The sequence below is a fragment of the Lynx canadensis genome, chromosome B4 (genome assembly GCF_007474595.2).
Source record: "Lynx canadensis isolate LIC74 chromosome B4, mLynCan4.pri.v2, whole genome shotgun sequence".
NCBI lineage: Eukaryota > Metazoa > Chordata > Mammalia > Carnivora > Felidae > Lynx > Lynx canadensis.
The window spans coordinates 57,732,322-57,748,089 of NC_044309.1; the positions used below are offsets into that span (position 1 = coordinate 57,732,322).

Here is a 15,768-nt window from a genome sequence, read left to right on the forward strand (position 1 = left end):
GGTGCAATTTTGATTGGGATTGCATTGAATGTGTAGATAGCTTTGGGTAGTACTGACATTTTAACAATATTTATTCTTCCAACCCATGAGCACAGAATGTTTTTCCATTTCTTTATATCTTCTTCAATTTCCTTCATAAGTTTTCTATAGTTTTCAGCATACAGATCTTTTACATCTTTGGTTAGATTTATTCCTAGGTATTTTATGCTTCTTGGTGCAATTGTGAATGGGATCAGTTTCTTTATTTGTCTTTCTGTTGCTTCATTATTAGTGTATAAGAATGCAACTGATTTCTGTACATTGATTTTGTATCCTGTGACTTTGCTGAATTCATGTATCAGTTCTAGCAGACTTTTGGTGGAGTCTATCAGGTTTTCCATGTATAATATCATGTCATCTGCAAAAAGTGAAAGCTTGACTTCATCTTTTCCAATTTTGATGCCTTTGATTTCCTTTTGTTGTATAATTGCTGATGCTAGGACTTCCAACACTATGTTAAACAACAGCAGTGAGAGTGGACATCCCTGTTGTGTTCCTGATCTCAGGGAAAAAGCTCTCAGTTTTTCCCCATTAAGGATGACATTAGCTGTGGGCTTTTCATAAATGGCTTTTATGATTTTTAAGTATGTTCCTTCTATCCCGACTTTCTCGAGGGTTTTTATTAAGAAAGGATCCTGAAAAAAAAAAAAAAAAAAAAAGAAAGGATGCTGAATTTTGTCAAAGGCTTTTTCTGCATCGATTGACAGGATCATATGGTTCTTATCTTTTCTTTTATTAATGTGATGTATCCATTGATTTGCAAATGTTGAACCAGCCCTGCATCCCAGGAACGAATCCCACTTGATCATGGTGAATAATTCTTTTTATATGCTGTTGAATTCGATTTGCTAGTATCTTATTGAGAATGTTTGCATCCATATTCATCAGGGATATTGGCCTGTAGTTCTCTTTTTTTGGGTCTCTGTCTGGTTTAGGAATCAAAGTAATACTGGCTCCATAGAATTTGAAACACATTATAATGAAATTTCTCTTGTCAAGTCACCAATATCTTCCTCCCTCACTGATAATCCTAGGTAATTTCCTAGTCATTTCTCTTTCTTGAAACCCTTTCCCCACTTGGCTTCCAGGACACCACACTCACTGGATTTTCCATCCTCTGCCTTCTACCTTTCTGCTGCTCCTTTTCAATCTCTATGGCTGTTCCTCCTCACCTCATCACCCACGCTGTTGAAAGTAGACATGCAGTGGGGCACCTGGGTGGCTCAGTCAGTTAAGTGTCCACTTTGGTTCAGGTTATGATCTCACCCGTTAGCTAGTTTGAGTCCCACATCGGACTCTCTGCTGTCAGCACGTAGACATACTGCCTCCTACTCTCTCTACACCTCCCCCCAGCTGCTCTCTCTCTCTCAAAAATAAATAAGCATTAAAAAAAAAAAGTTGACATGCAGTAGGGCTCATGCCTCCGACTTCTATTTTTTTTAAATTAATTTTGGGGTGGGGGGCAGAGAGAGAGAGAGAGAGAGAGAGAGAGAATCCCAAGCAGGCTCCAGGCTAACAGTGCAGAGCCTGATGCATGGCTCAATGTCATAAACCTTGAGATCATGACCTGAGCCTAAACCAAGCATCCCACACTTAACTGACTGAGCCACCCAGGCACCTTATGGGACTTCTCTTTTCTATGCACTAGGCCATACCCCCAACACACACAAAGTGCTCAATATTTTTCAAATGAATTAATTAGAATTAATTAGAATTCTTAATTAGAATTCTTAGTTCTAATTAATTAATTAATTAATTAATTCTATTTAATTCATTTGACAAATATTGAGCACTTTGTGTGTGTTGGGGGTATGGCACAGTGCATAGAAATTAGAATGGGGAGAACATGAGGAAACTATACAGACTGACAAGATAAACATGTACAATTATGCTCACTTTTATGCACATTGGTGATAACTATTGTTAAAAATAAGTATTGTTTTTTTTCTCAATTCCCATATGAAAAGTGAAGTTCTGCCCTCAGACAAGTTAAAACATTAGAATTGTGGACTGCTACAAAAAATGTGTAATTTTTTAACTTTAGTAAATTCCCAGTGATTTTTTTAAATTGTGATATAAAAATTATCATTCTTACTATATACTATTTGAGTACTTGATAATAATCATTTAGGTTTATTAATGATTTCTGTGTCTTGAATTTCAACTCATTACCAGCAGAGGGTGCTACGGATCCACATTTTCATACTTCTGTTTATGAGTTTTGCTGATTTCAAAATCAGCAGGTCTTTTTTTTTTTTATTTTTAAAAAATTTTTTTTTTCTTCAACGTTTATTTATTTTTGGGACAGAGAGAGACAGAGCATGAACGGGGGAGGGGCAGAGAGAGAGGGAGACACAGAATCGGAAACAGGCTCCAGGCTCTGAGCCATCAGCCCAGAGCCTGACGCGGGGCTCGAACTCACGGACCGCGAGATCGTGACCTGGCTGAAGTCGGACGCCCAACCGACTGCGCCACCCAGGCGCCCCACAAAATCAGCAGGTCTTGACACTGTACATGACATTATCTTACAAATCTATATTAAATGGTAATGGCTCAGCCACCCAAACCGAATAACTTGAGTTTTAAAAATCTATTGTTTTTTTCCCTTTTTTTGCATTTATTTAAAATGATACTGTACATAGATATGAAACAAAAATTATACAGAAATAATTAAATCTCTCTTCTACTATGTTCCTTAAACTGCCAGTAGTTTTCCTTCCCAAGGTTATCATTGTCTCTAGTTTCTTCTTGTATTTATGTGTACATGTGTTTTGCTTTGTGTTTATACTGTATATTATTTAATTTTTTATTTATTAAAAAATATTTCAAATGTTTATTTATTTTTGAGACAGAGACAGAGCATGAGCAGGGGAGGGGCAGAGAGAGAGGGAGACACAGAATCTAAAGCAGGCTCCAGGCTCCCAGCTGTAGGCACAGAGCCTGATGGGGGGTTCCAACTCACAGACCATGAGATCATGACCTGATCCAAAGTTGGACGCTTAACTGACTGAGCCACCCAGGCGCCCCTGTATATTTTTAATCAGAAATGATGTTAGTACTATTCTTTATCTTAGGGTTGATTTACAACTTGACCACATAATTTTGGGATTCCATATTAGTACTTATAAAACCTCTTTTAAAGAACTGTATTTTATTCCAGTGTGTCATTGAACTGTGATTTAATGTAACTAGTCTTCTTTTGAAGGATGAAAAGATTGTTTTCAATATATTGCCATTCCAAACAACACTAAACTAAATATATTTTTCTAATTAGCTTTGAAAATATGTGCAAATATGTCTGTAGGTTAAATTCCTAGAAAAAAAAAAAACAACTGGGTAGCCATTTGAAAAACAATGAGGATATATATATTCACTATATACCAAAATAAATTCTAAATGTATTCAGTCATGAAAGTACTAGGAAAAAAAATGGGAAACTTTTTTGTGATTTTGGGGTCAGGAAGGCCTTCCTAAGGCTAACACAAATTCAGAATTCACAGAGAGAAGGTTGAAATTTGACTATATTAAAAAAAAAAATCTGCATGGCAAAAAATAGCATAAACAAAAAATAGAAATGACAATTCAACAAGTGAATTTCTAACACATATTACAAAGAAATAAATTTCTTAATATATAAAGAGCTTTTGTAAATTAATAAAATCAAGCCCCTATTGAAAAATGGCCAAAGAGGGGCGCCTGGGTGGCGCAGTCGGTTAAGCGTCCGACTTCAGCCAGGTCACGATCTTGCGGTCCGTGAGTTCGAGCCCCGCGTCAGGCTCTGGGCTGATGGCTCAGAGCATGGAGCCTGTTTCCGATTCTGTGTCTCCCTCTCTCTCTGCCCCTCCCCCATTCATGCTCTGTCTCTCTCTGTCCCAAAAATAAATAAACGTTAAAAAAAAAAAAAAAAAAAAAAAAAAAAGAAAAATGGCCAAAGAATACAAACAAATAGAGCATAGAAATACAAATGACTTTTAACACATGAAACTATATTCATAAGGATGGAAATGCAAATTAAAATGGCATGATGCCATATTTCGCCTATCAGATTGGCAAAGATCAACACATTGTGTGTGATGAGGGCGTGGGGGATGAAGCAGGCTCACAAATTATTGGTGACAACATAAATTGATAAAATCTATGGAAAGTGATTTGGCAATAGCTGTTAAAATTTTCCAAAGAAGATTAGTAAAGTCTTTTTTTCCTTTTAATCAAATCTCCTTCTTTGAATTAGCTGTACTTATGTAACCAAAAGAAAGGCTACACGGAATTTAAAAATAAAAACAAAATATTTTAAAAGAGGTATGATGCCCTCTGTGTATTGTGGATAACAATCATATTGGGCTATGGAAATTCATATGACAGCTAAAAGTATCTCTTAGCGCATATCGGTCAGTGTTCCTTAGGAAGGAGATGGAAAATTGTTTTTAAGGGTAGGCTGAAAAGAATTTCATTCATGAAGGTGTGGACAGGGTTGAGAGAAGCTGTAAGAAGAAAGGACACCACCCCCCCACCCCCCCCACAGCATTGGCAGGATGGCTTTAGGAAGCTATTACCTTCCCTAGTAAGTGCAAAGGGTGGATGGAGGTATAGAACCAAGTAAGGATTGGTACTCCTGCTTTACTTCTGGTTAGATCTGGAAGGGCAACACCTGATTTTCATTCAGCTAATATGCATCTTAGTAGTATCTTCAGGGCCTTGTTTTATTTCCACTTCCCTCCAAAAAGAAATTGCCAAATTTTCTTTCAAAGCGTTCACTTCTGTGTTACTCCTTTTCAGAATGGAATCCATGGATTACCTAATTTCCAATACTTTTGTCTCTGGGATAGTATCTTTATGAAAACTGGCTTCCTGAAGACACTGCATTTGCTAGTTAATTAATTAATTAATTAAAATAAATTAATTAATTAAAAGAAATAAATTTAAAGATGATGACACCCAGAATACAAGGGCACAATAGAGTACATTATAAGAAATAGTGCATTTTACATAGAGCAGGTTTCGAAAAAGAAAATACATATTAAGTTTGGTTATACCTATACTGAAGGAGGATTCCACTGATTTTCTTTCCTTCCTTCTTTCCTTTCTTCTAATAGCCCCCTCTTCCTTCCACGCCCTCCAATCTATTTTTGTTGGATAAAGTGAGTCCCTTGGATCAACCAGAGTTAATCTCAGAGATCCAGCCACTGGCTAATGTCTAGTGACATTAAAGACTGAGTTAGAAAGAGACATGTGCTATTTGAATACATTTTTTCTTTTTTTCTCACCTAGTTACATGATAAGACTTAATTTCCTTGCAGTGTCCTTCAGTGGTTCTCTGATACAAGACCATTGCTTTCAGGTCTGGCAATGTCAGGGGCCCTGTCTAGTCAACATGCCTTAAGGGGAAATGACTTAGCAAGTAAACACCATTCTGTTATCAATAATACCTGTAGTATATCCCAAAACCCAAAGCCCCATCTTGGTTTTTTGGCCGAGTCTGCATTTTACCCCTATGTACTCTCTCCTGTGTTAATCAAGCATGTGTTTGGGGTTGGAGAAGCTATTTTGGTGAAGAATGCACATTTCTAGCTGCCTGAGGGCAGGTACAGGAGTCACCAGCTTGTGCTGTCCGGGGGCAGAGAGCACAGTATGAGCACATCCTGTTAGAATCATATAAGGCAAACAATAAATAAATAATGGAATAACATGTGCATTGAATTAATTGCACATCCATTGGAATTTATCGCTCAGGCTATTCCTTTCACTACCTTGAGAAACATCAGTGTAATACACTCATCTGGAGGAGGAAGTAAGAGTATAATTTGCCAGACAGGTGATATGGTCTAGTGGATTCAGAATTTTAATATTATTTCTGGCTCCACCATTGGCTTCCTTTATGACTAGGAGGGAAATCTCTCTGGGTGTTGCTAGTTTCGGTATCTGTGGATTGATAAGAAGATCACAAGCATAGATGTTATAATAGTTCACTTCATGGGAAATTAAACAGAGCAAGTCAGTAATAGGAATGTGTTAATTCATTCTTTCTGGGCACTATTTTGTGCTGTAAGAGTACATTTAATACCTGAATAAATTAAAGAGGTTTCAGAAAGTGCATCATCCATGTGTTATCTCATTTAGTCCCTGCAGCAAACCCAAGGGGTCATTCATAATATTGATTTTCTGGATAAAGACTGAAACACAGAGTTAAGTAATTAGTCAGAAGACACAGAACTAATTGGGGAGAGCTGGGATTTGAACTCAGGTTATTTGAATCCAGAGCTCCAACTTGGAACTACTACACTTCCCTTCTCTCTCATCTAGGGACAGAAATGATAACCCACAGGAACAGGAGCATATATATTCCAAAAATAAATTTTCAGAGCACCCGAGTCTGAGTGAGGAAGAGAGAAAATAGAAGAGAAGTAGGAAATCACCAGGGCTCAAGTCTGTGAAGCATGTGATTAAGGACTGAAGTGGTCTGGCTAGCCAAGCCCCAGGGAGTGTAAGCAAAACTGCCAGTTTGAGAACAAAATGTTCCAGTTATGATGCTTCAGGTTGTATGTTTGGAACTCTGATTCTGGTTTGTGTTTTTGTTTGTTTTGTTTTTAAGATGTGTGTCCCCCCCACCCTCCCGCCACCGAATATTATTTTCTTGGATGGCAAATAGCATTGCCAAAAAATGTCATTCATTTCTGAATCTGCCTGTATCTTACCTACGTAGACTTACATGTTTTCACTATTCACAACCTCCCACCTACCTCACGGTTGTATCTGTTTACCCAGTGCTGCTAAGCAGCAAGCTTAGTCTCCCCACCTCACAGGTTTGTCCAAGCCCCTATCTGCCAACAATAGTGTACTATTGAAAGCCCAGTTTATGTCTCACCTACTTCAAAAACTCTTCTCAGCCCACACTGACCTCCCCCTATCCTGACCTCTCATGGAGTTTAATGTACCACTCCTGTACTTTTTGCTTAATTATTGCACTTTGTATAGTCCATATACTGTGTCCCCCCAACCATATACGGTTCTCAAAAGATGTAATGATTAACAGCATTAGTGTTTTAGAAACCGTAAAGCACTTGGCCCAACAGATATGTATGAAATTTAACTTAAAAAGTGACTTTTCCTTCATCCTGATTAGAGAGAGTATATTATGGGTGATCTTCATTTTCTTGTTAGCACTGTGGTAGGGAGTGCACCAAAATGGCATCAATACCGGCAAATCAGCGGTCCTCCTTCCTCCTATGTCTTTCTTCAACCTCCCTCTCGAGATCGTCGAGAGGACCAGTGAGGCAGGTGCAGCCAATCATTGGCTTCCCTCTTCTCCAGCTGCAGTCTCTCTGCTGGCTCCATATCACTGGTGGAATTTAGCTCCACCCAATTACTTGATCACACAGACCTCCGCTCTCTAGTCCCAGTTTTCAGAAGATGGCTCTTGGAGTGCTGGTAAAGTGAAAATAAGGTGGTGAGTTTTCCCCCAAGTGAGTAACTAAACTTTGGTGGATGCTGGCTATTAGTCATCTGAGGTCAAGAAGTCCTGTTCTCAACAGGGAAAAGCCATTCCATTGGTAGCCTCTGACTTCTCCTCACTCCCCAACTCAATATGCTTATGATAAAGCTAGGTTCCCCAGAAATGTTGCTTTCACCATAGGCAACTCCCAGAATTGTTTTTAAAGGGACTTTTGGATTCCTAAAGTCCTAAATTGTCATTTCCAGCCTTAGTCATTTTCAATGTGTATTAGTGGAAAATGATTATGTGCTTTTGTAGACCCCAAGAACATGGGAGCACCTGAATTCTTGCAGTTAGATATTTATTTTAGGTCTTCTCCTAGTCTCTGAGAAGAAAACCAGACTTCACATAATAAGAACTGAAACAGAAGAACACAGTGCTGTTTCAGAAGCATATGTGTGACTATGCTATTTCAGGAATTGTTCCAGTATGAGATGTTTATAACAAGTTTGGTGTGACCCAGCCAAAGAGCTTAATATAACTGGGTTAAGTGAATGGTGGGAGGGGAGAGTCCCATTCTATGCCAGCTTGCATTTATTAGTAATCAAACAGGTTTGCAGATGAGACTCCGGAGCGTTTACTAAATCTGGGATTTGTGGTTTGCAAATCATTTTGATTAACAGCTGCTGTCACCTATCTTAGGACAGGAAAAATTAAGTTTTATTATTTATTACATTAAATATTAGTCACAGACTAAAAACAGTGTTATCTGGCAAATATGAAGTTTACTGGTTAAATAGAAAACCATGCTCTCCCCTCCCACTCGGCCCGCTAAAGATGACTTTCCTGGGAGCATCTCAGTGAACAGATGTTTCTTCTGTTTCCATGAAGGGTTTACTGGCATCTGTTAGTGAAGGGCTCTTTTGGCAAAAGGAGTTTATTGTTCATCTACAAATACACATGGATATTTTAAAAAATTTTACATACATTACTTAAGGGTTTTGCATTAATTAAGTCACCAACTGGGACTTGGATGAAATATTTGCCTGAATTTCATAATCAAGTATTGAATGATTATTAAAATATGCCTCCCTGATCTAAAATTTGGAAGCTTAATATTCAAGAAATAATTTTTAGTAAAGGGAGAAAATATTTAAATGGTTGGTAAAGGAAAGATAATTATATTGTCAACATAATCTTTTTTAAGTAAGATTCAGAAGGCTCTCTAAAGAGCTTTTGAATCACCCTGAAATCTTTTCCCAAAGATGCTACTTTAGTATGTCTATATAAATCTTTCTTTGCAAAGAAATTCAACTACTTCCTAGTGATTAAAGAATATTGATATTGAAAAATACAAATTATGCCCTTATGTTTGTCAATTCCCAAAGAACATGAAATATTCTATATACTTCACATAAATAGTGAATTTATTCTAACCTATTGAAGATTGCTTTAGGAAGTCAGAACAAATGTGGAACATTTCTGTAAGGCTCAAAGAATGTAAATGCCTACAGGTTAACATTGAACATTTAAATCACTGGTGATATTAGGTACATAATGAGTAAACTTACTTTAGGTAAGAAGCAAATAACACTTGTTTTATAAATGTTTCCAAAGCCTCTGAGGCTTTGGACCAGGGAGATGGTAAAAAGTGTTGATTCAAGAGATTTTACTATTGGCAATTCAGGCAATAATAATAATGGGCTCAGATTCTAGAAATAAGAATACTGAGGTATAGTTCAATTAATATGAGAAATAAATAAAATAAGGGAAATAATTGGTTTGGATAATCTCTAACGTGATTTTACACTGAGCTAATATGGATCCAAATGAGAATTCCTGTAGCAGATTTGTGGTCCCAGTTTTCTGTCTATAACCATGGACTTAGCAAACAATATGTATAGCATCATGCACAGTGTGTGATACATAATAGATGCCCCCCAATTTCTCCATCCTTACTTCCAAACTAGGATAACCCCCTAGAATATGCTCCCAGAGCCCTGGCACTTTTCTTTCCCAGTGTGTAATTATATATTTATCTCTGGGTTTTAGGGTTGCTAGATTTATCCAATAAAAATACAAATGCTCAGTGAAATTTGAATTTCAGATAAATAATTTTTCAGTATTTTTCCTGTGCAACTTTTGTGACATACTAAAAAAATAACCATTGTTTATCTGAAATTCAGATTTTCTTGGGCATCCTGGATTTAATCTGGCATTCCCAGTAGCTTACTTGTTCATGTCTGTACCTCCTGCAGACTACAGGTTTTAGCAGAGCAGATACTCTTTGGAGCAGAGGTATTAGCACTTTTCAGGTACTTGATAAATATTGGTTGAATGCCTAAAGGAATGAGTGATGAGAGAGGGAGTGCAGCTGAGATTCAGAGAATTTAAAAACAAAAGTACTTCTTGGGGCACCTGGATGGTTCAGATGGAGGAGCATGTGACCCTTGATCTCAGGGTTGTAAGTTAGAGCCCCACACTGGGTTTAGAGATTACTAAAAATAATAAACTTGGGAAAAACACTTTTTGCCATTGGGATTTCTACAAGTGTACCATCCATTGTAAATATTCAGTCTGCTAAAACAGAGAAAGAAGAAATTGCTTTTAAAAGAGAGACCTCCAAGTAACCAATCCTGCAAGTATAATTAACTTTCAGTTTTTAATTTGCAGTTAGTATGTTTTCAAAAAGAGTTATTGCACAAGTTAGACTTGTATTTTTAAGTATTACAGCAGATTGCAGCTAATCTTTTCTATTGAGATCTAGAACTAAAAAAGAGGTTTGGACAGGACAGACTGGAGATGTTTCCAGGCCATATATGGAGGAGGTAGCCCAAATTTTGAAATCTTTATCACATCTTACTTATTGAATTCAAATGTTCTGCTTTATATTAAAAAAAGCAAAACAAGTTAGTGTTGTGAATGTTCGTTAGCTCATGAAGAGCCAGGGTCTTAAGTGTACTCTTTATAAGATTTAGTTTATAAACCACGGAGTGGAGGTCACTTAGGTGAGTCATGGGAGTTTAGGAAACAGATGGTAAAAGGAGAAAAATGCCTTAGAAAAACAAGTAGAAATGCTAGGAACATTAATCTGGAATAGTCGCAAATGCCCACAAGGCAAAGCCCTTCATTGTGGCTTGAACAACTTCCCGCCTCAGTGTTCAACAAGGAGGGTAGACAGGATCTGAGAGTTTGAGGTTCCAGTTTTAGGGTTTCTATTAGCTGCATATCCAACCTTTGCTTCCATTCTCTAGCTCTTGAAGGGAAGCACAGTCATTTCATATTGAGAATATTGACAGATACTTGATCAGTCTTATAAGACTCTTTACTTGACTCAAGGAAATCAGATGGCTCCTGCTGTGTCCTCACCACAGCTGTAGATTTATTTTTTTCTTTAATGTTTTTATTTATTTTTGAGACAGAGAGACACAGAGTGAATGGGGGAGCGGCACAGAAAGAGAGGGAGACACAGAATCTGAAGCAGGCTCCAGGCTCTGAGTTGTCAGCACATAGCCCCATGCAGGGCTTGAACTCATGAACTATGAGATCATGACCTGAGCCGAAGTCGGACACTCAACTGACTGAGCCACCCAGGTGCCCCTCCCCCCTTTTTAAAAATTTTTAAGGTTTGTTTGTTTTTGAGAGACAGAGACAGAGCATGAGTGGGGGAGGGACAGAGAGAGGGAGACAGAATCAGAAGCAGGCTGTAGGCTCTGAGCTGTCAGCACAGGGTGTGTGGGGCTGGAACCCATGAACCGTGAGATGGTGACCTGAGCCTAAGTTGGAAGTTTAAACGACTGAGCCACCCAGGTGCCCCAGTTAGCTGTAGATTCAAAGCATGTGTGTGCACAGGTGAATTCTCTTCTGTCATTCCCTCTACATCACTTCCAACCTCCCAGTTAAGCAATGAGCAGCCAGGGGAAATTATCCAGAGAAAGTGGTAGCTGTGAGTAGTTGAGGGTCAATAGAGCAGCTAGGGTACCAGTCCACAAGCCTGGTAATTGTGTGTGTGATTTATGACTGTGGATTATCAGTGATGCCAACAAAAATGTACTGTGTATCTAGAAAAGAATAGCATCATGGTTTTTGAATACAAGAATTATAAGTGTTTTGAGGAAACAGGCATACAGTTTATTTTTTAAAAAATTTTGATATAATTTATCGTGTCATTTTTTTAATGTTTGTTTATTTGTGAGAGAGACTGAAAACGAGCAGGGGAGGGGCAGAGAGAGATGAGACACAGAATCCGAAGCAGGGTCCAGGCTCTGAGCTGTCGGTACAGAGCCCAACACGGGGCTCGTAGAGTGAACTGTGAGATCATGACCTGAGCCGAAGTCAGACGCTTAACCAACTGAACCACACAGGTGCCTTATGCATACACAGTTTAAACAATCCAAGGAGAGAGGATAAAATTTAATTAAATGACAAACATAAAGGGCAATTATTATAAAGCCTGGGAGAGATCAGAAAGTAGAGTCCAGTGAGCATACCCTGAATCCAGAATTTCCACAGAAATTTTTTTTGGCATTTGGGTCTGGCATTGAAAGATCACCCTTGAATACACAGAAAGGAGGCTATTGTTAAGTTCAAAGGTTTGTTAAGTTTAAAGGTTCAAAGATGATCATTACCTTAAATAGTAAAGGATTCTGCTTGTAGGAGCCTCATTGGCTGCAGCAGGTGTCTGTCATCTTGAAGTAAAATGAAGCCAGATTGTGAGGATTTTTGAGTGTCTTCTTCTAAATACCAGTCTTTCTAAAATACCCTTTCCAATTATAGTTCTTCTTAAAATTTCTGTACCTTTTGTTCATTTTCTATGAGGGTATTTTTAAAAAGAGATCCATGAATGGAAATCTTTTTAAGGTTCTAAAAATCATCACGTTCAAACTCTCTGTAACCAGCTCTTTGTAACTATTCAAACTATGGTAACTCTTGACCTAGATCAATTTAAATTTTGCCAGCTTTAGGCAAAATTTTGGATTTATTTTCAAATTCCCTAATTACTATCTTACAAGAAGTGAGATCATGCTTTTTTTTTTTTTTTTTTTTTTTAATCCTATATCTTGCCATTAAAGAAAATTATGCTGGAGTCAGACACCTCCTTGGTTCAAATCTTAGAGATGTAATTATTAGCAAGCTACTCGACCTCTTTGAGCCTCTGTTTCATTACATGTAAAAAAAAAAATGGATATTTCCACATCTGACAGGGTTTCTGGGAAGTTTAGATACATGTGAAATGGCCGATATAGGGCATATTTTGTAAGTTCACGACAGATGAGAACCAGGACAAGTACTCAAATGTGAGCTGTCTGCATCCTCACCATCATATGTGACATATTGTAAATGTAAAGCTGTATGGTTAGGAGTCTAGCCTCTGGAGCAGGACTGCCTGGGTTCAAATCTGAGCTCCAACACCTATCTGGGGTGAATTTGGGTTTGTCTCTTATTCTGTCTTTGCTGGAAAATGGAGATAATAGTAATGTTTACCTCATAGGGTGGCTTTGAGAATGAAATGCGTTGATACATATAAAGAATTTAGTACGAAACCTGGCAGGTGTAAGTACTTTGTTTGTTAGCTGTTGTTATTTTCTAAGAATTTGAGTGCCAAAGTTAAACACATGGAAAGTTGTTTAAACCAATTGTTTAAAGATCTACTATATGTTGACTAACCTGAATTTAAAGAAAAAATATATATTGGTTTCAGGAGTAGAATTTAGTGATTCATCACTTATGTATAATACCCAGTGCTTATCACAAGTGTCCTCCTTAAGACCCATCACCCATTTAGCCCATCCCCCCTCTCACCTCCCTTCCATCAACCCCCAGTCTTTTTTTTTCCTCTATCGTAAAGAGTCTCTTGTGGCTTGCTTTCCTCTCTCTCTTTTTTTCCTTTTCCCTCTGTTCATATGTTTTGTTTCATAAATTCCACATATGAGTGAAATCATATGATCTTTCTCTGATGGACTTATTTCGCTAAGCATAATACACTCCAGCTCCACTCACATTATTGCAAATGGCCAGATTTCATTCTTTTTGATGGCTGAGTAATCTATTATATAAATATCTGCCACATCTTCTTTATCCATTCTTCAGTGGATGGACATTTGGGCTCTTTCCATAGTTTGGCTATCCTTGATAATGCTGCTGTAAACATCGGGGTACATGTACCCCTTTGAATCTGTATTTTTGTATCCTTTGGTGAATACCCAGTACTGTAATTGATGGATTGTAGGGCAGTTCTATTTTTAACTTTTTGAGGAACCTTTGAACTGTTTTCCATAAAGACATCTTAATCCCTCCAAAGCTGATTTAGGAATAAATAGCACTGCTAAATTATTGTTAGGACAATGCTAACTTAAAACAAAACATGTCTACTTTTACCTTCACTTTAGTCACTTCATCTGCATAATTGGAGGAAGGTCAACAATGGCCTCTGCAAGAAAGGTAACCGACAAGCGACATAACCCAGTGGAAAGCATTTGCAGAAAAATCAGAGCCATCCAAAAGAGAGAAGAGATTTCAGATCCGATTCAACAGATTATCAAATACCAATCTAGCCGTTTTGACGGTCCACAGACTAACTTCAAGAAAGATTTTGAAGAGGTCCTGACGAAAATGGCTGCTGCTATTCCCTGGCCCAACACACGTTTCTCACATTCTGAGAAAGATGATGCCTTCATTTCATATCCTCAAATAGCGTCTCCAAGAACCCTAACCGTTTCTCCTCTCTGCTCTCCTGAGAATGCAACATACTCTGTTCCCTTCACAAGTTCAGAAAACCTCTCAAGGCCAAGATCACAGAGCTCTCAGCATTACACATCTTTGGTATCACAGACCAGGAAAGGGGAGCACTTCTCTAACAAGGATTTGAATAACTATTCTAGTGAAAATAACTTAAGTGCCTTAATACTTGACTTTGATTCAACCTCTGAAAAGCGCTCTGAATGCTTTACTTCTCAGGATTCAGTGGGGAAAAACTTATCTCTAAACGAAGCTGGTAAATATTCATCTTTTAATGTTTGTTCTTCCAATAAAGGAATAAGCATATCACTTTCTGAACACCTGAGCTACCCAACCCACATGATTAAAACCTGGATTGGGGCGCCTGGGTGGCTCAGTCGGTTAAGCAGCCGACTTGGGCTCAGGTCACGATCTCATGGTCCGTGAGTTCGAGCCCCGCGTCAGGCTCTGTGGTGACAGCTCGGAGCCTGGAGCCTGTTTCAGATTCTGTGTCTCCCTCTCTCTGACCCTCCCCCCTTCATGCTCTGTCTCTCTTTGTCTCAAAAATAAATAAATGTTAAAAAAAAAAATTAAAAAAAAAAAAAACCTGGATGGAAGCATCCATCTTTCCGTTTTAAAGTATGCTTCTCTCGGGGCGCCTGGGTGGCGCAGTCCGTTAAGCGTCCGACTTCAGCCAGGTCACCATCTCGTGGTCCTGGGAGTTCAAGCCCCGCGTCAGGCTCTGGGTTGATGGCTCAGAGCCTGGAGCCTGTTTCCAATTCTGTGTCTCCCTCTCTCTCTGCCCCTCCCCCGTTCATGCTCTGTCTCTCTCTGTCCCAAAAATAAATAAACGTTGAAAAAAAAAATTAAAAAAAATAAAGTATGCTTTTCTTTTTTTCTTTTTTTTAAATTATTTTTTTAAAAAAGTTTGTTTTAATTGATATATGGTTGACCTATTAATTTCAGATGTACAACATAGTGATTCAACAATTATATATTAAATGCTCATCATAAGTGTAGTTAACATCTGTCACCATGAAAAGTTATTACAATGTTATTGTCTATATTTCCTATGCTGTACTTTTCATCCCCATGATTTATTTTAGAACTAAAAGTTTGTACCTCTTAATCCACTTCACCTATCCTGTCATCTATCTCCCCTCAGGCAATCACTAATTTGTTTTCTGTATTTTTTTAAGTCTATTTCCTTTTTGTTTTGTTTTGTTTTGTTTTTTAACTTTTTCTAAAGCTTATTATCTTGACAGAGGGAGGGCAGGAGGGGCAAAGAGAGGGAGAGAGAATCCCAAGCAGGCTCCACACTGCCAGCACAGAGCCCAGTGAGAGGCTCTAACCCATGGTCTGAGATCATGACCTGAGCCGAAATCAAGAGTCACTCAACCAGCTGAGTCACCCAGGTACTCCCTATTTGGTTTTTTAGATTCCACACTTAAGTGAAAGTATATGGGTGTTGTCTTTGACTTAGTTCACCTAACATAATACCTTCTAGGTCCATCTGTGTTATCCTGAATGGCAATATTTTATTCTTTTTTATGGCTGATATGGCTGAGTAATATTCTATTGGA

The 15,768-nt window shown here is 38.1% G+C and overlaps 1 protein-coding gene across 1 annotated transcript in view; it reads left to right on the top strand.

Moving 5' to 3' along the window:
• The first annotated feature begins 13,891 nt into the window (after positions 1-13,891).
• The window catches only part of LOC115518469 (inositol 1,4,5-triphosphate receptor associated 2), an 82,479-nt gene continuing 80,602 nt past the window's right edge, over positions 13,892-15,768 (top strand). Inside the window, exon 1 of the mRNA XM_030321953.1 lies at positions 13,892-14,462. Within this exon, the coding sequence (XP_030177813.1) occupies positions 13,892-14,462 (571 nt within the window). The remainder of the gene's footprint in view (positions 14,463-15,768) is intronic.